Source organism: Marmota monax, unplaced genomic scaffold, assembly GCF_021218885.2.
Source record: "Marmota monax isolate L192 unplaced genomic scaffold, Marmota_monax_Labrador192_F-V1.1 WCK01_AAM20220418_F8-fsc00004, whole genome shotgun sequence".
NCBI lineage: Eukaryota > Metazoa > Chordata > Mammalia > Rodentia > Sciuridae > Marmota > Marmota monax.
The window spans coordinates 8,045,502-8,061,710 of record NW_026692881.1 but is presented as its reverse complement, the minus strand read 5'-3'; the positions used below and the strand labels follow the sequence as shown (position 1 = coordinate 8,061,710).

At 39.6% G+C, this 16,209-nt stretch overlaps 1 protein-coding gene across 2 annotated transcripts in view; it reads left to right on the top strand.

Annotated features, from left to right (window-relative positions):
* The first annotated feature begins 830 nt into the window (after positions 1-830).
* Htr7 (5-hydroxytryptamine receptor 7) overlaps positions 831-16,209 on the top strand; it is a 90,986-nt gene continuing 75,607 nt past the window's right edge. For both annotated transcript variants that reach the window (XM_058581076.1, XM_046450154.2), the window contains exon 1: positions 831-1,631. In XM_058581076.1, coding sequence (XP_058437059.1) covers positions 1,093-1,631 — 539 coding nt within the window. In that variant the 5' untranslated portion in view covers positions 831-1,092. The remainder of the gene's footprint in view (positions 1,632-16,209) is intronic.

Here is a 16,209-nt window from a genome sequence, read left to right as displayed (position 1 = left end):
CTGAATAACGAGGCAACAGGCACTCATCAACCGGCGGGCTGTATTTTCAGGGCTGAGCCTGGAAGGTTAGACAGAGAGGGTATAACCCCCGCGGAGGCTCATGTTCAGAACCCTCAACTCCTTTTGATGCTAGGGCCTCAAAGCATCCCTCCCTCTCCTTTATTTAATTAATTAATTTATTTATTCATTTATTTCTCTTTCTTCCTCTTCTGAGCTCCTACTTCCACCCCATTTGGCTGCTTCTCTTTTTCCATCTTCGTTTTCTCCCATAAGTGGTCAAAATGGGAAACAGAAGTATCTTTTCGTTGCTTGGTATAGTGATGGAAAAGGTTTTTTAACTAAGGGGGAAAAATATTTCCCAACACGGTTCTTTACTTCACAATGAGTCTGAACGTCTACTGACACCCTCCTGAGTGCTAAATAAATAAATAAGTAAATAAATAAATAAATCCCCCACCAAAATTGTCCTTTGCCACTGTGAAGAGGTTGGGGTCTTGTGGAGCGGGTAAGAGTCCGCAGCCGGAAGGCGAGATCCCGGAGCTAACGCGCTCCGGATCCCGGGAGGCGCGTGCAGGACCTCCCCACCGTCCGCCTGCACAGTGGGGAGGCGCGGGAGCTGCTGCAGTCCAGCCCGGGAGCGGGGGCCCGTCCCGGAGTGCGAGGGGCGCAGGAGGAGGTGGAGACGTCGGCAGCGGCGGCGGGGGCGGGGGGGACGCGGCGCGGTTGCCGCAGGGGAGAGGCGGCGGGCGCGAGGGGCGGGGCGCACTCCTCAACTTATACACAGACGCTCCGCACTCCTCGCCAGAGCTGAGTTGGGCGGACTGCGCGCAACACAGTAGAGCCCGGCCCGCGAGCCCACGCGTTCCCGGGTCCGTCGGGTGCCGCGGCGCCTCCCGAAGGGAGTCCCCGCGCTGCCGCACCCTGCGTTTCCCGCAGCGGCTGGGGGCTTCGGACGTGCGGTCCGAGAGCCCGAGGCAAGAGTCCCCAGAGACCACCGTGGGCTTCATGGCTGGAGCGGAACCGGTGAGTTGAACCCGAGTCAGGCAGCTTAGGGCGCGAAGTTCCTAGTTAGTACCAGACAGCGGCACAGCCATGAGTAACAGCAGCACCCTCATGGACCTTTACGGGCACCTCCGTTCTCTCCTTCTGCCGGAGGGGGAAGGGGCGCCCGAGGCGAACCCCGATGGTGAACCCGACCCGGTTACGAGTACCTGGGCGCCGAGCCTGTCGGGCACCATCTCTGATGTGACCCCTACTCCATCGCCCACTTGGAACACAACCCCGGAACTTGTCCTGGGCTGCGGGGAACAGATCAACTATGGCAGAACTGAGAAAGTTGTGATCGGTGCCATCCTGGCACTCATCACGCTTCTGACGATCGCGGGCAACTGTCTGGTGGTAATCTCCGTGTGCTTCGTCAAGAAGCTTCGCCAGCCCTCCAACTACCTGATCGTGTCCCTTGCCCTGGCCGACCTCTCGGTGGCCGTGGCGGTGATGCCCTTTGTCAGTGTCACAGACCTCATCGGGGGCAAGTGGATATTTGGCCACTTCTTTTGCAACGTCTTCATCGCCATGGACGTTATGTGCTGCACGGCCTCAATTATGACCCTGTGCGTGATCAGCATCGACAGGTAAGCGCTGGGCCGCCCCGTCCTGGGGTCTGACAGTTGATGTGCTGTCAGCTAAGTCGCGTGCGCTCGCGTTTCCTGGGAGAATCAAGCCAGACCTCATCGTGGTATTAAGGGCTGAGCTTAAAATACAACCCCACACGTATACCAATCAAACAATTTCAGTGACAGCATACCCTATATACACTTTTAAAAGAAAAGTACGAAATATTCTAGTTTATAGTAGTGACGAAATTTAGACCAAAGTTAAGAGTATTTTAAACATTAGCAGCTCCACCAGGGGGTCCCTTGGCTTGATTTTCAGAAGGAAGGGATTTGATGCTCTCTGACTTGGCAAACCCATTCTGTGAGCAGTAGAGTCATTTCTTGCATTAAGGAATAAGTCCAAAAAGAAGCCACCCTGCTTCCTGATTGTGGGAGCTACTGTTTGGGCCAATGAAAGGACCTTGGCTGGTCCCAGAATGGGGTGTTACATATCTCAAACGCTACACTTTTAGGATTGCTAATTCTGAATCTCGTTCTTGTTAAAGTCTGTTTTCAGTGTGTGGCAACGTTGTTTTCCTGCAAGCTCACTGACTGGAATCTTACTCTGTATATGAAAGGTTTGTTCTAGGCTTTCATTATATTCCCGGAGTCATGAAACAGTGGCTGACCATCTGTTAAGGATGCTGGAGAAAAATTGCTGTTTTGGGTGTCATATTAGTCTAGGAGATGTCCAGAGTTTCTTCAGATTTCAAGATTAAGGATTTTGAAATGCAGCTAATCTTTAGCCCTAGAAATATTATGCAATTGACGGCTTGAAGTAAGATTTCCATGCTGTTCCATCACAGAACAACTCTGTTTTATTTGAAACTGAAATATTAAATCTTAGTATTCACACTCAGAATTCTGCTGGTGTTGTGTTTAATGATACAGAGAAATAAAACATTATTTATTTTCTTAGTGGTCCTATAGAACCTTTAAATATAGGAAACATAGGAAAAATAATTGATGCTTCCGCATTTAAAATGACAGTGCCTCAAAGGATGGTCTAGCATGTAACTGAGATTTTCTTTCTTTTCCTTCTTGAAAATACTCTGTGTTTTGTTTTTATTTGACATGTTCCATTTTGCTACTTGACCAGGCTTTTCAATTCGTAAATAAAGAGAATGATAAGAAAGGGGATATTGTTAAAAAAAAAGGAAAGAAAGAAAGAAAAAAAGGAACACATTGTAGTTGCGTTTAATGATTTAGTTTTTAAAAAAAAATGATTCTGTCATTTTATATATTGTGGCAGGAGCTTCTGACAGCAAACGAGGAATTATTTTAAGTGCGGAGCAGGAACTGTATATGTGAGAATACTGGCACCAAACTTGGCAGCCGAAGTTATGAATTACTGTAGTTAAGAATGACAAAAACATATGTATTTACAGTCTGGCTGTGGCAACAAAAATTAGAAGAGTATGTTTAATACACATAATAAATATATGTATGAATTAAAAGAGCAGAAATCCGACTATTCAGCCACCCAAAACAGTGGTTCTTCCATGAATGGAGCCCGGGTAAATGGGCTTTAGTGTAATAAAATAAATAACAATTATACTGCTAGTAATACATTTATAACCCTTTTTTTTCATTTCATAATTGATAAATGATAGATAAATAGTACATTGTGCTAACTTGTTTCCTAATACAGCCAGTGCTTCTGTTCCTGAGGACACGTTCGGGTTTGGCTGAGATCATACTGTGATTCCTGTACATGAGCTAAAGCCGTTCTTCACTCTTTGTGTGTGTGTGATTTAGCACCAACAGGAATGTCATGAATACAGAGAAGAGGTTAATTCTTCTTGGCAAGAATTTCTAATTTCTTCATTATGATAGTTGCAAATTATGATAATATAGGCATAGAGAATCTCTTTTTTTTTTTTCCTATGAGTTGCCCTATTGGTGAATTTTGCTTAAAACTAATTTTAGAAGATTAGGGTATCATTTCTTTAGATAAAATGAAGAATTGATAAAAGTGGAAGAAACAAATTGATTTTCTCCTAATAACACACAATAATAAACATGAGAAAAAGGAAAATGCATTTGACATCTAGGCTGAATTATTTCTGAAAAGAATGTTTTCTTCAGTTCTTATGTGTGGCAGATGATATAAAATGTGCTATGAAAATATGAAAAAATTATCTTTATTCATTCCCTCTTGAGTACCTAATATAGGTTGTACTATACTTTGTGCAGTACAGAGATGAATAACAATATCCTTGCTTTTTAACTATAATTATATTGTGAGAATTTGGATACCTGTTGGGCATTTAACCTGGCTGAAGTGAAACCTCTGATTTTTCTTTGGGTGTCTAATTAGACTAGGAGAAATGTTTCTCAGGCTTTTGGCTAAGATCACATGTCAACAAGGAGATATGTGGGATGCCTTCCCAGGATTTTCTTCCAAATGCTCACCACACCCCCCTTTTCAAATAATGATTCCTGTTCTTTGAAGAAGTAGCAGCCATGAGAAGGGAACTTTCTTATTTTCCCACCACTAATAAACAGTCTTCCCTGCATCTGTTCTCTTCTTTTTGTTTCTTTGCAGTTAAAAGGCAAGAAGACATTGTGTCCTAGCAAAAAACAAACCACCTGAATTTTACAATGCATCCCCTGTCCCTCTCAAAGACTTTGTTCCTGTATTGATTAGTTCATTCCTGTCTTACCTTCTCATTTCTACTAGGTCAACTCAGGCTTCTGTCTTTAAGATTTGGTTTTACCTGTTCCTCCAATTACTGCGCAGCTTCACAGTTGAAGCTTCTCAAAGAATTGTGCCTATGACATATCTTTCCTTGCTTATTCTTTAGATAGATGAGTTTGATGTTTACCACATTTATTGCAGTATTTGAAGTATTTTCCTAGTTCCACTTCTGTCCATCCCCCATCTGTTTCCTTTTAGAAGGTAGAATGTTCTATTTTTTTGAAATTTTAAGTGATATAAAGTTTAGATATAACCGAACGGACAGATCTTAATTGTCCAATTCAATCCACAAAATTAATACTGCTTATCAAGTATAGTCACCCTAGAAAGTTTTCTTGTGCTCCTCCTGGAATCATCTTTTAAAAGTAGAAACCAAATTGCCTTTTATATGTAGTTTTAAAACATGCAAAAACAGTTTTATATATTTTTCAGGGAAGCTTGGATAAGGAGTAAAAGTATAAAATAATGTGGAGTTTGATGGACATCACATTTAGGAATGTGGTTATTGCTGGTGGGGTGGGTGAAAATGTAATCAATCATATAATTACAGTCATGTAAATTGTATTGGTAATCTTTTAAATCTTGATACTAGATATGGTTTTATTCTTGGTATAGTTTTTGTATGTCTGAAATATAATTTTCAACTTTATTTTGAAATATATATATAGAAAAATGTACAATCTTTTTTTCTTTTTTCTCTGACTCTATGCTTTTATTATTTTTAATTTTTAATATATTTTTATTTGTTTGTTTTAATTAGTTACACATGACAGTACAATGATCTTGTCATAGCATACATTTGAATCAGATGGGATATAATTTCTCATTTGAAAAATGTACAATCTTAAGTGTGGGTGCTTGATGAATTTCCACAACGTGAACACATCCTTGTGAGCACATCTGTCAATGAAAAAGAACATTGCCAACCTTCCACAGGTCCCCTCTCCATTTTTAATTTCTGATGTCCCCAGATATAACTATTGTCCTGACTTTTAGCAACATAATAAAGTTTTACTTGCCAAAACTTAATATAAGTGGAATTATATAATATGTACTTTTTTGAATTTGGCTTCATTTGCTCAATATAATGTTTGTGAGACTCATCCACAGTTTTTAGCCTGTCAGTGGTTCATTCATTTTACAGCTGAATAGTATTCTGTTGTATGAATATGCTATAATTTGTTTATCAGCTCACCTCTAGATAGAAATTTGAGTTTCTAGTTTTTGATTATTACTTATAATGCTGCTCTAAACATGTTTTTTTTTGGTACAAGTAATTCTGTAGACATGCTGTAATTTCTTTTAGGTAAATATAAAGCTGAGTAATAAGGTACTGTTGAGGATTTTAATTCTGTCTACCTCTTCATACCTTTTGCATTATCATTTTCCTGAAATTTAAGTCTATAGATTAAAAAATATAAATTATTTTATTTTTGATTAAAGCAATGATTAATTAATATTTACAACATGTGTACTTTTCTAACTTCTTTGAATTTTCTACGTTACCACGCTTTCATCTGCGATCATTTTCTTCTGTCCAGTTAGACTTCCATTAGCATTTTTTTTAGTGACAGTTTGCTGGTGACAAATTTTCTCAATTTTTGCTTTTCTGAAAATGCCTTAAAAATTTAGAATACTTGGGAATCAATCTAACAAAAGAGGCGAATGACCTCTACAAAGTAAACTGCAGATCGCTAAAGAAATGAGAAATTATACCCCATTTGACTCAAATGTATGTATGTCAAGATCATTGTATTGTCATGAGCAACTAATAAAAAAAAAGAAAATTATAATCATCATAGCAACCATTAACAATGAAATAATGTGTCATCAAAATGCTGGGAAAGAATCTGAGTGATATAGTTATTTGTTAAGAGTATTGATAGGCCCAGTAGTGCTAATGGTCCAATATAAAAAATAACTCAAATGTTCTTGAAGCGCACACCCTGACTGACTCACATAGATTCTGTATAATTCAGCAGCTGTATTTACAATTATAATGCATGATGTCAGGCAAAATAAAATTATAATTAAATATCCATTGCAGTAACATGCTTCTGTGAACAGAAAGTTGAATGTAAAAGAAAATAGATTTTTTGAGATGCTTTAAAATATTCTGTGCTTAAAAGCAGTCAAGATTTTTATCATTCTATTTATCAAAACTGTATAATTAATATCTGTGACATTCAAGGCATATGACCTCACCAAAAAATTAATGAGGAGCAGGACTGTTATGTTGAGGAATGAGTAGAAGTATAGAAAAAATAAAAATTGCATGTAATAAGCAGGGTATTTAATCTGGATACTGGTATAATATAATAATAATAATTATATATATATATATATATATATTCTACATTTATGTAATAAAACGTTTCCATGCTGGTTCAAAAAAAAAAGAAATTGAAGAAGAATTAGAAGATGGAAATATCCTCCCATTTTCTTGGATAGGCAGAATTAATATTGCAAAAATGACCATACTACTAAAAGTGCTATACAGATTTAATACAATTCCTATTAAAATTCCAATGATGTTCTTCATAGAAATAGAAAAAGCAGTCATGAAATTCATTTGGTAAAATAAGAGTCTCAGGATAGCCAAAGCAATCCTTAGCAAGAAGAGTGAAGCAAGAAGCATCAGATTACCAGACCTTAAATTATACTACTGAGCTATAGCAACAAAAACAGCATTGTATCGGCACCAAAACAGACATGAAGACCAATGGAATAGAATAAAAGACACAGAGATAAACCCACATGAAAACAATTCTCTCATTCTAGACAAAAGCACCAAAAACATATCTTGGAGAAAAAATAGTTTCTTCAACAAATGGTACTGGGAAAATTGGCAATCCATATGTAGTAGATGAAATTAAACCACCATCTCTCACCCTGCACAAAACTCAACTGAAAATGCCTCGGTTTATCTTTCATTTAAAAATATTTTTTGTGGAGCATAGAATTCTATATTTGTAGTTTTCCTGCAGCACCATAAAACATTTTTTCTGTTGTCTTCAGATATCCATAGTGTTGGTTGAAATATCAGCCATCAGCTAACATTATTATTACTCTTTTGAAAGTAACTTACCTTTTTGTCTCTGATTGTTTTTAGGGCTTTCTCTTGGTGTTTAGTTTTTATCAGTTTTCTCTGATGTCCCTAAGTCTGGAAGTATTGATTATTGTTTGCTTACTTATTGATAACCCTGCTTGAGGTTCTTAGTAATTTTTGTATTTATGAATTGCTAACTTTTATTAGTTCATTCTTGTCATTTCAGACACTGCTTCATTTGTCTCTCTTTTCTCTATCTTCAAATATACATATTTATACCTTTTATGCTTTATATATTTCATACTTTATTATTCTGCCATGTCTAATCTGTTGTTTAACTTTACCTACTGCGTTCTTCATTTCAGTAATTGAATTTTACAATTCTAGAAATCAAAAATCAAAAGACCAAAAGCTGCCAGAGTGAAACAGCAAAAAGGCAAGAGAAAAGGGGCTGTCAATGCCCTTTTAGAAGGGAGAGGCAGACTTCAAGGGTATTTTTCTAGCCCACCCCCAAGATAATCAGTAAGCTTAAGGAGAAGGCACAGAATGACAAAAATAGAGCCCAGCCAAATCCAAAGGGAAAGTCTTATGGAAAGAGGAAAGAGAGTTAAAGGAATAGAAAATTCAAGATGGGGAACATTGGATTGTGTAGAGGTTGGACAACACTTCGTCCTGAAGACAAAGCTACTCTCATACATGAAAGCACATTCCAGGTAGAAACATGTTATTTGCAGGAAGTGTCCACAGGGTTTTAACCGTGAGTCAGCATTACCTTTGTACCATAGAAGACACACAGGAGAGAAGACCTGTGAGTGCACAGAGTGTGGGCAAGGCTTTGACAATAAGTCACACCTTGTTGCACACCAGATGACACATGCAGGGGAGACGCCCTTTGTGTGTAAGGATTGTGGGCAGGCCTGTACCAGGAGGTCACACCTTGCTCTGCATGATAGACCACTCAGGAGAGAAGGCTTATGGATGTCAGGTGTGTGGAGGAAGGTTTAGGGATAAGTCATACTACAATAAGCACTTGAAGGCACAGGTTGTGGAGAAGCCCTTTGTGTGCAAGGAGTGTGAGTGAGCCTGTACCAATAACTCAAATTTCACCTTGCATGGGAGAACTCACTTAGGATGCCAGGAGTGCTTAGGATGCCAAAATCATACTTTGTTGCCGCAGTCTGGCTGGGCACAATCAGGAGCCACTTGTCAAAAGAAACTAACTTTATTTTTAGAACCACACACGCCAAACAAAACAGCCTCTCAGGAAAAACCCTCAGAGCCTCAACTGCCACCACCGGCTTTCCACAAGCCTCTCCCTCCCACGCAAGCTTCTCCCCACGTCCCACAATCCTCCTGCTCTTGAGGCCGATTGGCTGGGTCACGTGGGCGGAGCCAAAAAAGTCCCCCAATGAGCAGCTCCATGGTCTGAAAGGGCAGGGAAACAGCCCAATGAGCATCACCGCAGAGGAGCCAATCAGCTAGATGTTGCTGGGCCCGCTGTGAGCCAATCATCAGCCGGCAGCTGGAAGTTTGCTGGCAGCTGGAAGTTTGCTGGGGCCCCTTCGGCTGTGGCTCTCAACATCTCCCCCTCTCTGTTTAAACAACAAGCATGTGGCTTAGGGACCGTGCCTGCCTTAGGTTGTCCAATAGTACATATGGTCCTTAGGTTGGTACCATTGCAATTGGATCTTACCGGTCACTGACTATCGGTCCAGTATACAGCCACACCTGTGGAGAGGTCTTTGTACCAGCAGGGGGGCGAGGTTCTTTGCCTCACCTCTGTTGGCCCCCAAATTTTAGCTGGACGATCATGACAAGCAGAAGGGAGGAAGATACACCAAGCCAATTGACGGCTCCTTTTGGAAAAATTGTACCACCAATGACATCATCAGCAAAAATACCCCAACACTACCACAAGTCGCTGCACCAACAGATAGTTCACAATGCATACAGGTGAGCTCACAATGTGTCCAGGCAAGTTCTGCAAGCAGTTCAGTGATGGCTATTGTAGAAGCTGTAGATTGGTTTTATCTTTGACTTCACCAGCACTGGGATGAAGATAGGAATTCTGGCAATAATGGCTAAAGAAAAAATTATGTAACATTCCAGAAGGCACTAAAAGAAAACAATTTTCTTAACAATTTACATTGTCTTCACCGGCACTGGGATGAAGATAGGAATTCTGGCAATAATGGCTAAAGAAAAAATTATGTAACATTACAGAAGGCACTAAAAGAAAACAATTTTCTTAACAATTTACATTATCTTTAAGAGAATTATTAAATATAATGAAAAGAAAAGGTGAAAGTAAACAAACAGATCTGTTAACCTTCTTTTTTGTTTACATATTAAAACAATCCTCAACAGTTGTTTACCCAATTTAAATTAAACCATATAAATCACGTGAAAAAAATATTTGGATCCATTTTATCATGAGCGCTCATCATATATGATATATGGACATACGTACATTCAAACGTATAACACAAAACACAAGTGTGCACACATAATAGAATACATACAACACATAACGTTATAGTAAAGGCCTTATAACTTTTTACAGGTGAAATCTCCATTGCAATGTTTAAAAACTCTATAGTCAAAAAATAGAACTGAACAGCAAAACATTAACCTAGGTCTGTATGAGCTCAAAAAACAAAATAGAACTTCATGATATGGCAAAGGGCAATAATAAAATAGATATTGAAAAAAGCATCCTGGTTCTGTTGCAGATGTAAGAATAGCGAAACTGGAGTTTTGGATATCAGTTGTTATGGATTTGAGCCAAATCATCTTCTTTTTGGTCTGTAGAAATCGCTTTAGTTAATCTTTCTGGAATCCAAATCGGCTGCTGTTCTCCCTGTGGAAACACATAAACAGACCCCCAACTCCAGACAATCACTGGGTCAGGACCTTGGTTAATCTCTCTGGAATCCAAATCGTCTGCTGTTCTCCCTGTGGAAACACACAAACAGACCCTCGACTCCAGACAATTACTGGGTCAGGACCTTTCCATTGTCCTGTTAGAATATCCTTCCAAAGTACCTTGGGCTTATGCACATTTTTTGGACACATATGCCTTTCCGCAGCACTAAGTCCTGATGAATCCAAATTTAAAAAGTTTAGAGTAAAAAGGGTTATTTTAAGTTTATCTTTGGGGAATATATACCCCTTCCCAATTCCTTCTTTTTGCTTTAATAAGTACATTTTAATAGTTTGATGAGCTCTTTCAACTATGCCTTGTCCCTGTGGATTGTATGGGATTCCTGTTATATGAGTAATGCCAAATGTTGAGCAAAATTGTTTAAAAGAGGTAGAAGTATAACCAGGGGCATTATCTGTTTTTAACTGTTTTGGAACACCCAGAGTGGCAAAATTTTGTAAGCAATGAGCTATAACATCTTTAGCTTTTTCTCCGGCATGAAGGGAGGCCATCAAAAATCCAGAAGTATCAACTGTAACATGCAAATATTTTAATTTTCCAAATTGTGGCAAGTGTGTGACGTCCATCTGCCAAATATGGTTAAGTATCAATCCTCTAGGATTGACTCCAAGATTAACTTGTGGTAAAAAGGTCACACAATTTTGACATTGTTTTATTATTTGTCTAGCTTGTTCCTTAGTTATTTTAAAATGCTTTTGTAAAGTATTAGCATTGACATGGAACTTTTTATGAAAATTTATAGCTTCTTCTAGTGTAGAGAAAATATGTATGTCATGTGTAGTTTTATCTGCTAAATCATTGCCCAAACTAAGGGCTCCAGGCAATCCTGTATGTGCCCTGATATGTCCTATAAAGAATGGATCTTTTCTGTCCCAGATTAGACTTTGTATAGTGGAAATCAAAGAGAAAACAGTAGAGGAAGGGGAAATCCTACCAGCATCTTCAAGAGATACTATAGCATTAACTACATACTGACTATCAGAAAATAAATTAAATACAGAATCTTTAAACATCACAAAAGCTTGTAAAACTGCATTAAGCTCTACCTTTTGAGCTGATTGTTTGGGTACTAAAAATGTAAAAGTTTGATCAGGGGTAACTACTGCTGCTGTACCATTATTTGACCCATCAGTGAATATATTTGGAGCATTCATGATAGGGGTTTTTCTTGTCATTTTTGGAAAAATTACAGCATGCAATGACCAAAAAGACAATAAAGGATTAGATGGTAAGTGGTTATCAAATGAAACATTAGATTTGCACATGATTATTGCCCAAGTATTTAACTCATTAGCTAACTCATCAATTTGATTCATAGTATATGGAGTAATAATTTTATTGGGAGAAATTCCAAACACTCCCTTTGCTGCTTTTATTCCTTTGAGTATTAATTGTCGTACAGCCTCAGGATACCTAGTAAGAATAGTGTTAGGAGAATAAGATAAATGTATCCATAATAATGGACCTTCTTGCCAAAATACTCCTGTAGGAATATTTTTTGTTGGTAGTACAATAAAAATAAAGGCAAACTTATATCAATTCTATCCAAATGCATATTTTCCATATATGTTTCAATGATTTTTAATGCCTTTCTTGCTTTAGGCGTTAACATTCTGGGTGAATTTGGATCTGATGGACCTTTTAGGATATCAAATAAAGGTCCCCACTCTCCTGTTGGTATACCTAAATAAGGCCTTATCCAATTTATGTCTCCTAATAACTTTTGAAAGTCATTAAGTGATTTGAGTTGATCTACTCATATTTGAATTTTTGGTGGACGGACCATGGTTGAGGATAATAGAACTCCTAAATAATTAATTGGAAAATTTAATTGTACTTTATCTATTGCTATCTCTAGGTTATAATTTTTTAATAAGTTTGTAAGTGTGGCATAACATTCTAGCAATGTGTTTTTATCTTTGTGTGCTAATAATACATTGTAGTTCAGGATTTTGATTTCTAAGTGGCTGTATTACTTTGTTAACATAAATTTGAGACATAGTTGGGCTGTTAGCCATCCCTTGAGGGAGTACTTTCCATTCATATCTCTGATCAGGACCTTCATGATTCAGTGCAGGGATAGTAAATGCAAAACGTGGACTATCCTCAGGATGAATTGGAATTGAAAAAAAACAATCTTTAATATCTATAACTAAAACATACCAGGTTTTTGGCAAAGCAGACAACTGAGGAATCCCTGATTGAGCAGGTCCCATAATAACCATCTCATTATTAATGGCTCTTAAATCTTGCAATAATCTCCATTTACCAGATTTCTTTTTGATGACAAAAATGGGAGTATTATGGGGAGATACAGAAGGTTGTATATGTCCTTCTGCTAATTGTTGTTTGACCAGGTCATGGGCTGCTTGTATCTTTTCTTTAGTCAGGGGCCACTGAGGAACCCATACTGGTCTTTCTGATTTCCAAGTAATTTTTATTGTCTCAGTGGCCCTTTCTGAAAATCCAACCCATGTCTTTCTGTTCCTTGATCTATTTGTATTGGTGCTGCTATACCTTGTTCTTGTTTTTCTAATCTTTTTCCTTTCCTAAAACCTTGTCTAGTCATAATAGTGGGTGCATTTTGGTTGATGTTATTTGTTAATGTCAAACCTAATTGATCTAGGACATCTCATCCCCATAAATTTACGGGAAGATGATCCAATACATATGGCTGTATAGTTCCTTCACATCCTTCAGGATCCTTCCAATCTAATACCATTGCACTTCTATGGGGATTAGTCGCGACTCCTAGGCCTCGAAGCGTTTGAGTGGCTTGTTGTAATGGCCAATGTTTTGGCCATTCTTGACGAGAGATGATGCTAAGGTCTGCACCTGTATCCAGTAGCCCATTAAATTCATGTCCTTGAATATTTAGTTTTAGCATGGGGCGAGAATCTAAATTTAAAGAAAGCATAGCACAATCTACACCTGTGGAGCCTAATCCCTTGGAACCTCTTTCTACAGTACGACTGGAAAATTTATCATGTATGCTGGGTATTATTAGTAACTGTGCTCTTCTATCTCCTGGTGAAATTACTGATATACCCTTTGGAGAACTGGCTATAATTTTTATTTCACCTTCATAATCGGGATCAATTACCCCAGGACTTATCATAAGTCCTTTTAGAGTAGAAGAGCTGCGTCCCAATAATAAGCCTACTGTTCCTTTGGGAAGAGGTCCTTTCACCCCTGTGGGAATGATTTGAACTCCCATCTCTGGAGTTAGTACTGCTCTGGCGGAGGCGCAGATGTCCAACCCTGCGCTCCCTCTGGTTTGTCTGATGAGGGATCTGATGGACAATGTGTCCTGGGCACTACCCTGATGGGGTTGCTGGGTTCCTCCAGTGCTCCGTATGTTTGTGGTTTTGGGCCCCGGAGCATTGGGCCCCCGTGTCCATTTTTTGGCAATGGAGCCCGATGCCTTTCTCCACGATATCGTGGATAAACACCTGGTCCTTGTTCGTTTTTTGATAATGGAGTACCCTCTATGGTGGTTTGAGAACGGCATTCATTAGCCCAATGTCTCCCTCTACGGCATCATGGGCAAATACCTGGTATTCTACTCCTTTGATACCTAGTTTTGTTAAACCCTCCTCCAATGGGGCAATTCCTTTTAAAATGTCCTGTTTGTTCACAATTGTAGCATGTTCTTGGCCTGGCATCTAAAGCCTGTTTTACTGCAGCTGCCACAATTTGCCCTTGTTCATTAATGTCTCTGGCATCTAAAGCCTGTTTTACTGCAGCTGCCACGACTTGCTCTTGTTCATTAATGTCTCTAAATAATTTAATATATGTGTTTAAATCTTCATGTTTCCATGGTCTAATGATATCTCTGCACCAACGATTCGCTTGCTCATAAGCCAGGTGTTTTAGTAATGGCATTGCTTGTTCTGTATTCCCAAAAACTCTGGTAGCTGTTTGAATAAGCCTATCTACAAATTCAGCATAAGGTTCATTAGCTCCTTGTATTACCTTAGATAATTGACCTTGTAAACCTCCATGTCCTTGTAAAGTCTTCCATGCCTTAATTGCATCTACAGCAATTTGTGCATATACACCAGGATCATATGCAATTTGTTGCTGCTGATCCTCATAAGGTCCCTTTCCTAACAACATATCTAGATTTCTCTGAGGATAACCAGCTGCTGCATTTCGCCTAGCCGTCTCCTTGCAAAATTCCTCATTGGCAACCTTCCATAACAGGTATTGTCCTCCATTTAGCACAGCTTTACACATATTAGCCCAGTCTGCTGGCGTCATGTTCAAGTTGTTAATGGATTCGACCATGCTTACAGTGAAGGGTGCTTGAGGACCATAGGTTGTTACAGCCTCTTTTAGCTGCTTCACTGTTTTGAAATTTAAAACTTGGTAAAATCGCTGCCCTCCTGCCTCAAATACAGGGCATGTTAATATTTGAGATCTTGTCTCAGGATCCCAACTATCAACTGTGGGGGTTGGGGACCTCCCAGCATATGGAGGTGTCCTTGTTAGTTGGACACTTACATCCTCTGGTGATAGAAAGGTGTTAGTAGCAGTCTCCTGTTGTAACTTTCCCCCTGATGGCTTTTTCTGTTTTACACTTTCTTTCTCTGTCTGACTAACTTCAGAGGCCTTCTCTTTTACTTGAATCATTATGTCTTCTCCTTCCTCTACCATTGTCTGAACTGAAGGCTTTGGACTAAGCAAACAAGATACGAACGTCCACAATGGCAATGTCCCAAGTGGCAGAGTCCCTAGGCTTTTCTTTTCTATTCTTTTTAAATCTTCACCATGATGGTTCCATTGTGATATATTTAACAACTCCTCCTTAAAAAGCCATGGGCTACATTTTTGTATTGTATCAACGTATGCCCTGACTGTTCTTGATTTTACTGAGATGCCTCCTTCCTCTAACAATTTACTTAACACTCTTTCAGTTTGTTTTTTGCTAATTTCTGATCCCGTATTTCTACTATAATACAACCCAACAAGATGACGCCAAACAAAGCCGAGACAGAATGAAATAAAAAGGGAACAACAAAAAGTCATTATAGCCTTTCTATCCTCCTGACATGTGCATCCGTCCTTTCTCCCTATCTGTTCCTCAGACGTAAATAGTTTTTCCTCAGATGTGAGCGGTTTTTCTTCCGTCTCACTCATCTCCAGGGACAGGCAACTTAAAACCAAAGTGAAGCAAAATAAAAGAGGAATCTTAAAATGGCTACCCATCCTCTCGCCCTGCCCTCAGGGGCGAGCAGTTTCACTTACCCTCAGTCGCTCCCCGTGCGAGCCACCAAATGCCGCAGTCTGGCTGGGCACAATCAGGAGCCACTTGTCAAAAGAAACTAACTTTATTTTTAGAACCACACACGCCAAACAAAACAGCCTCTCAGGAAAAACCCTCAGAGCCTCAACTGCCACCACCGGCTTTCCACAAGCCTCTCTCTCCCACACAAGCTTCTCCCCACGTCCCACAATCCTCCTGCTCTTGAGGCTGATTGGCTGGGTCACGTGGGCAGAGCCGAAAAAGTCCCCCAATGAGCAGCTCCGTGGTCTGAAAGGGCAGGGAAACAGCCCAATGAGCATCACCGCAGAGGAGCCAATCAGCTAGATGTTGCTGGGCCCGCTGTGAGCCAATCATCAGCCGGCAGCTGGAAGTTTGCTGGCAGCTGGAAGTTTGCTGGGGCCCCTTCGGCTGTGGCTCTCAACACTTTGTCACACCCTAAAGGACATAATCAGGTGAGAAGCTTTGTGTGCAGGCAATGTGAGGAGAGTTTTAGCTTGAAATCAAATCTCAGACACCAGAGGGCACACTAAGGAGAGAAAACTTTTTTGTGTAAAGAGTATGGACAAGGCTTCCACCAGAGGGCACTCAGGGGAG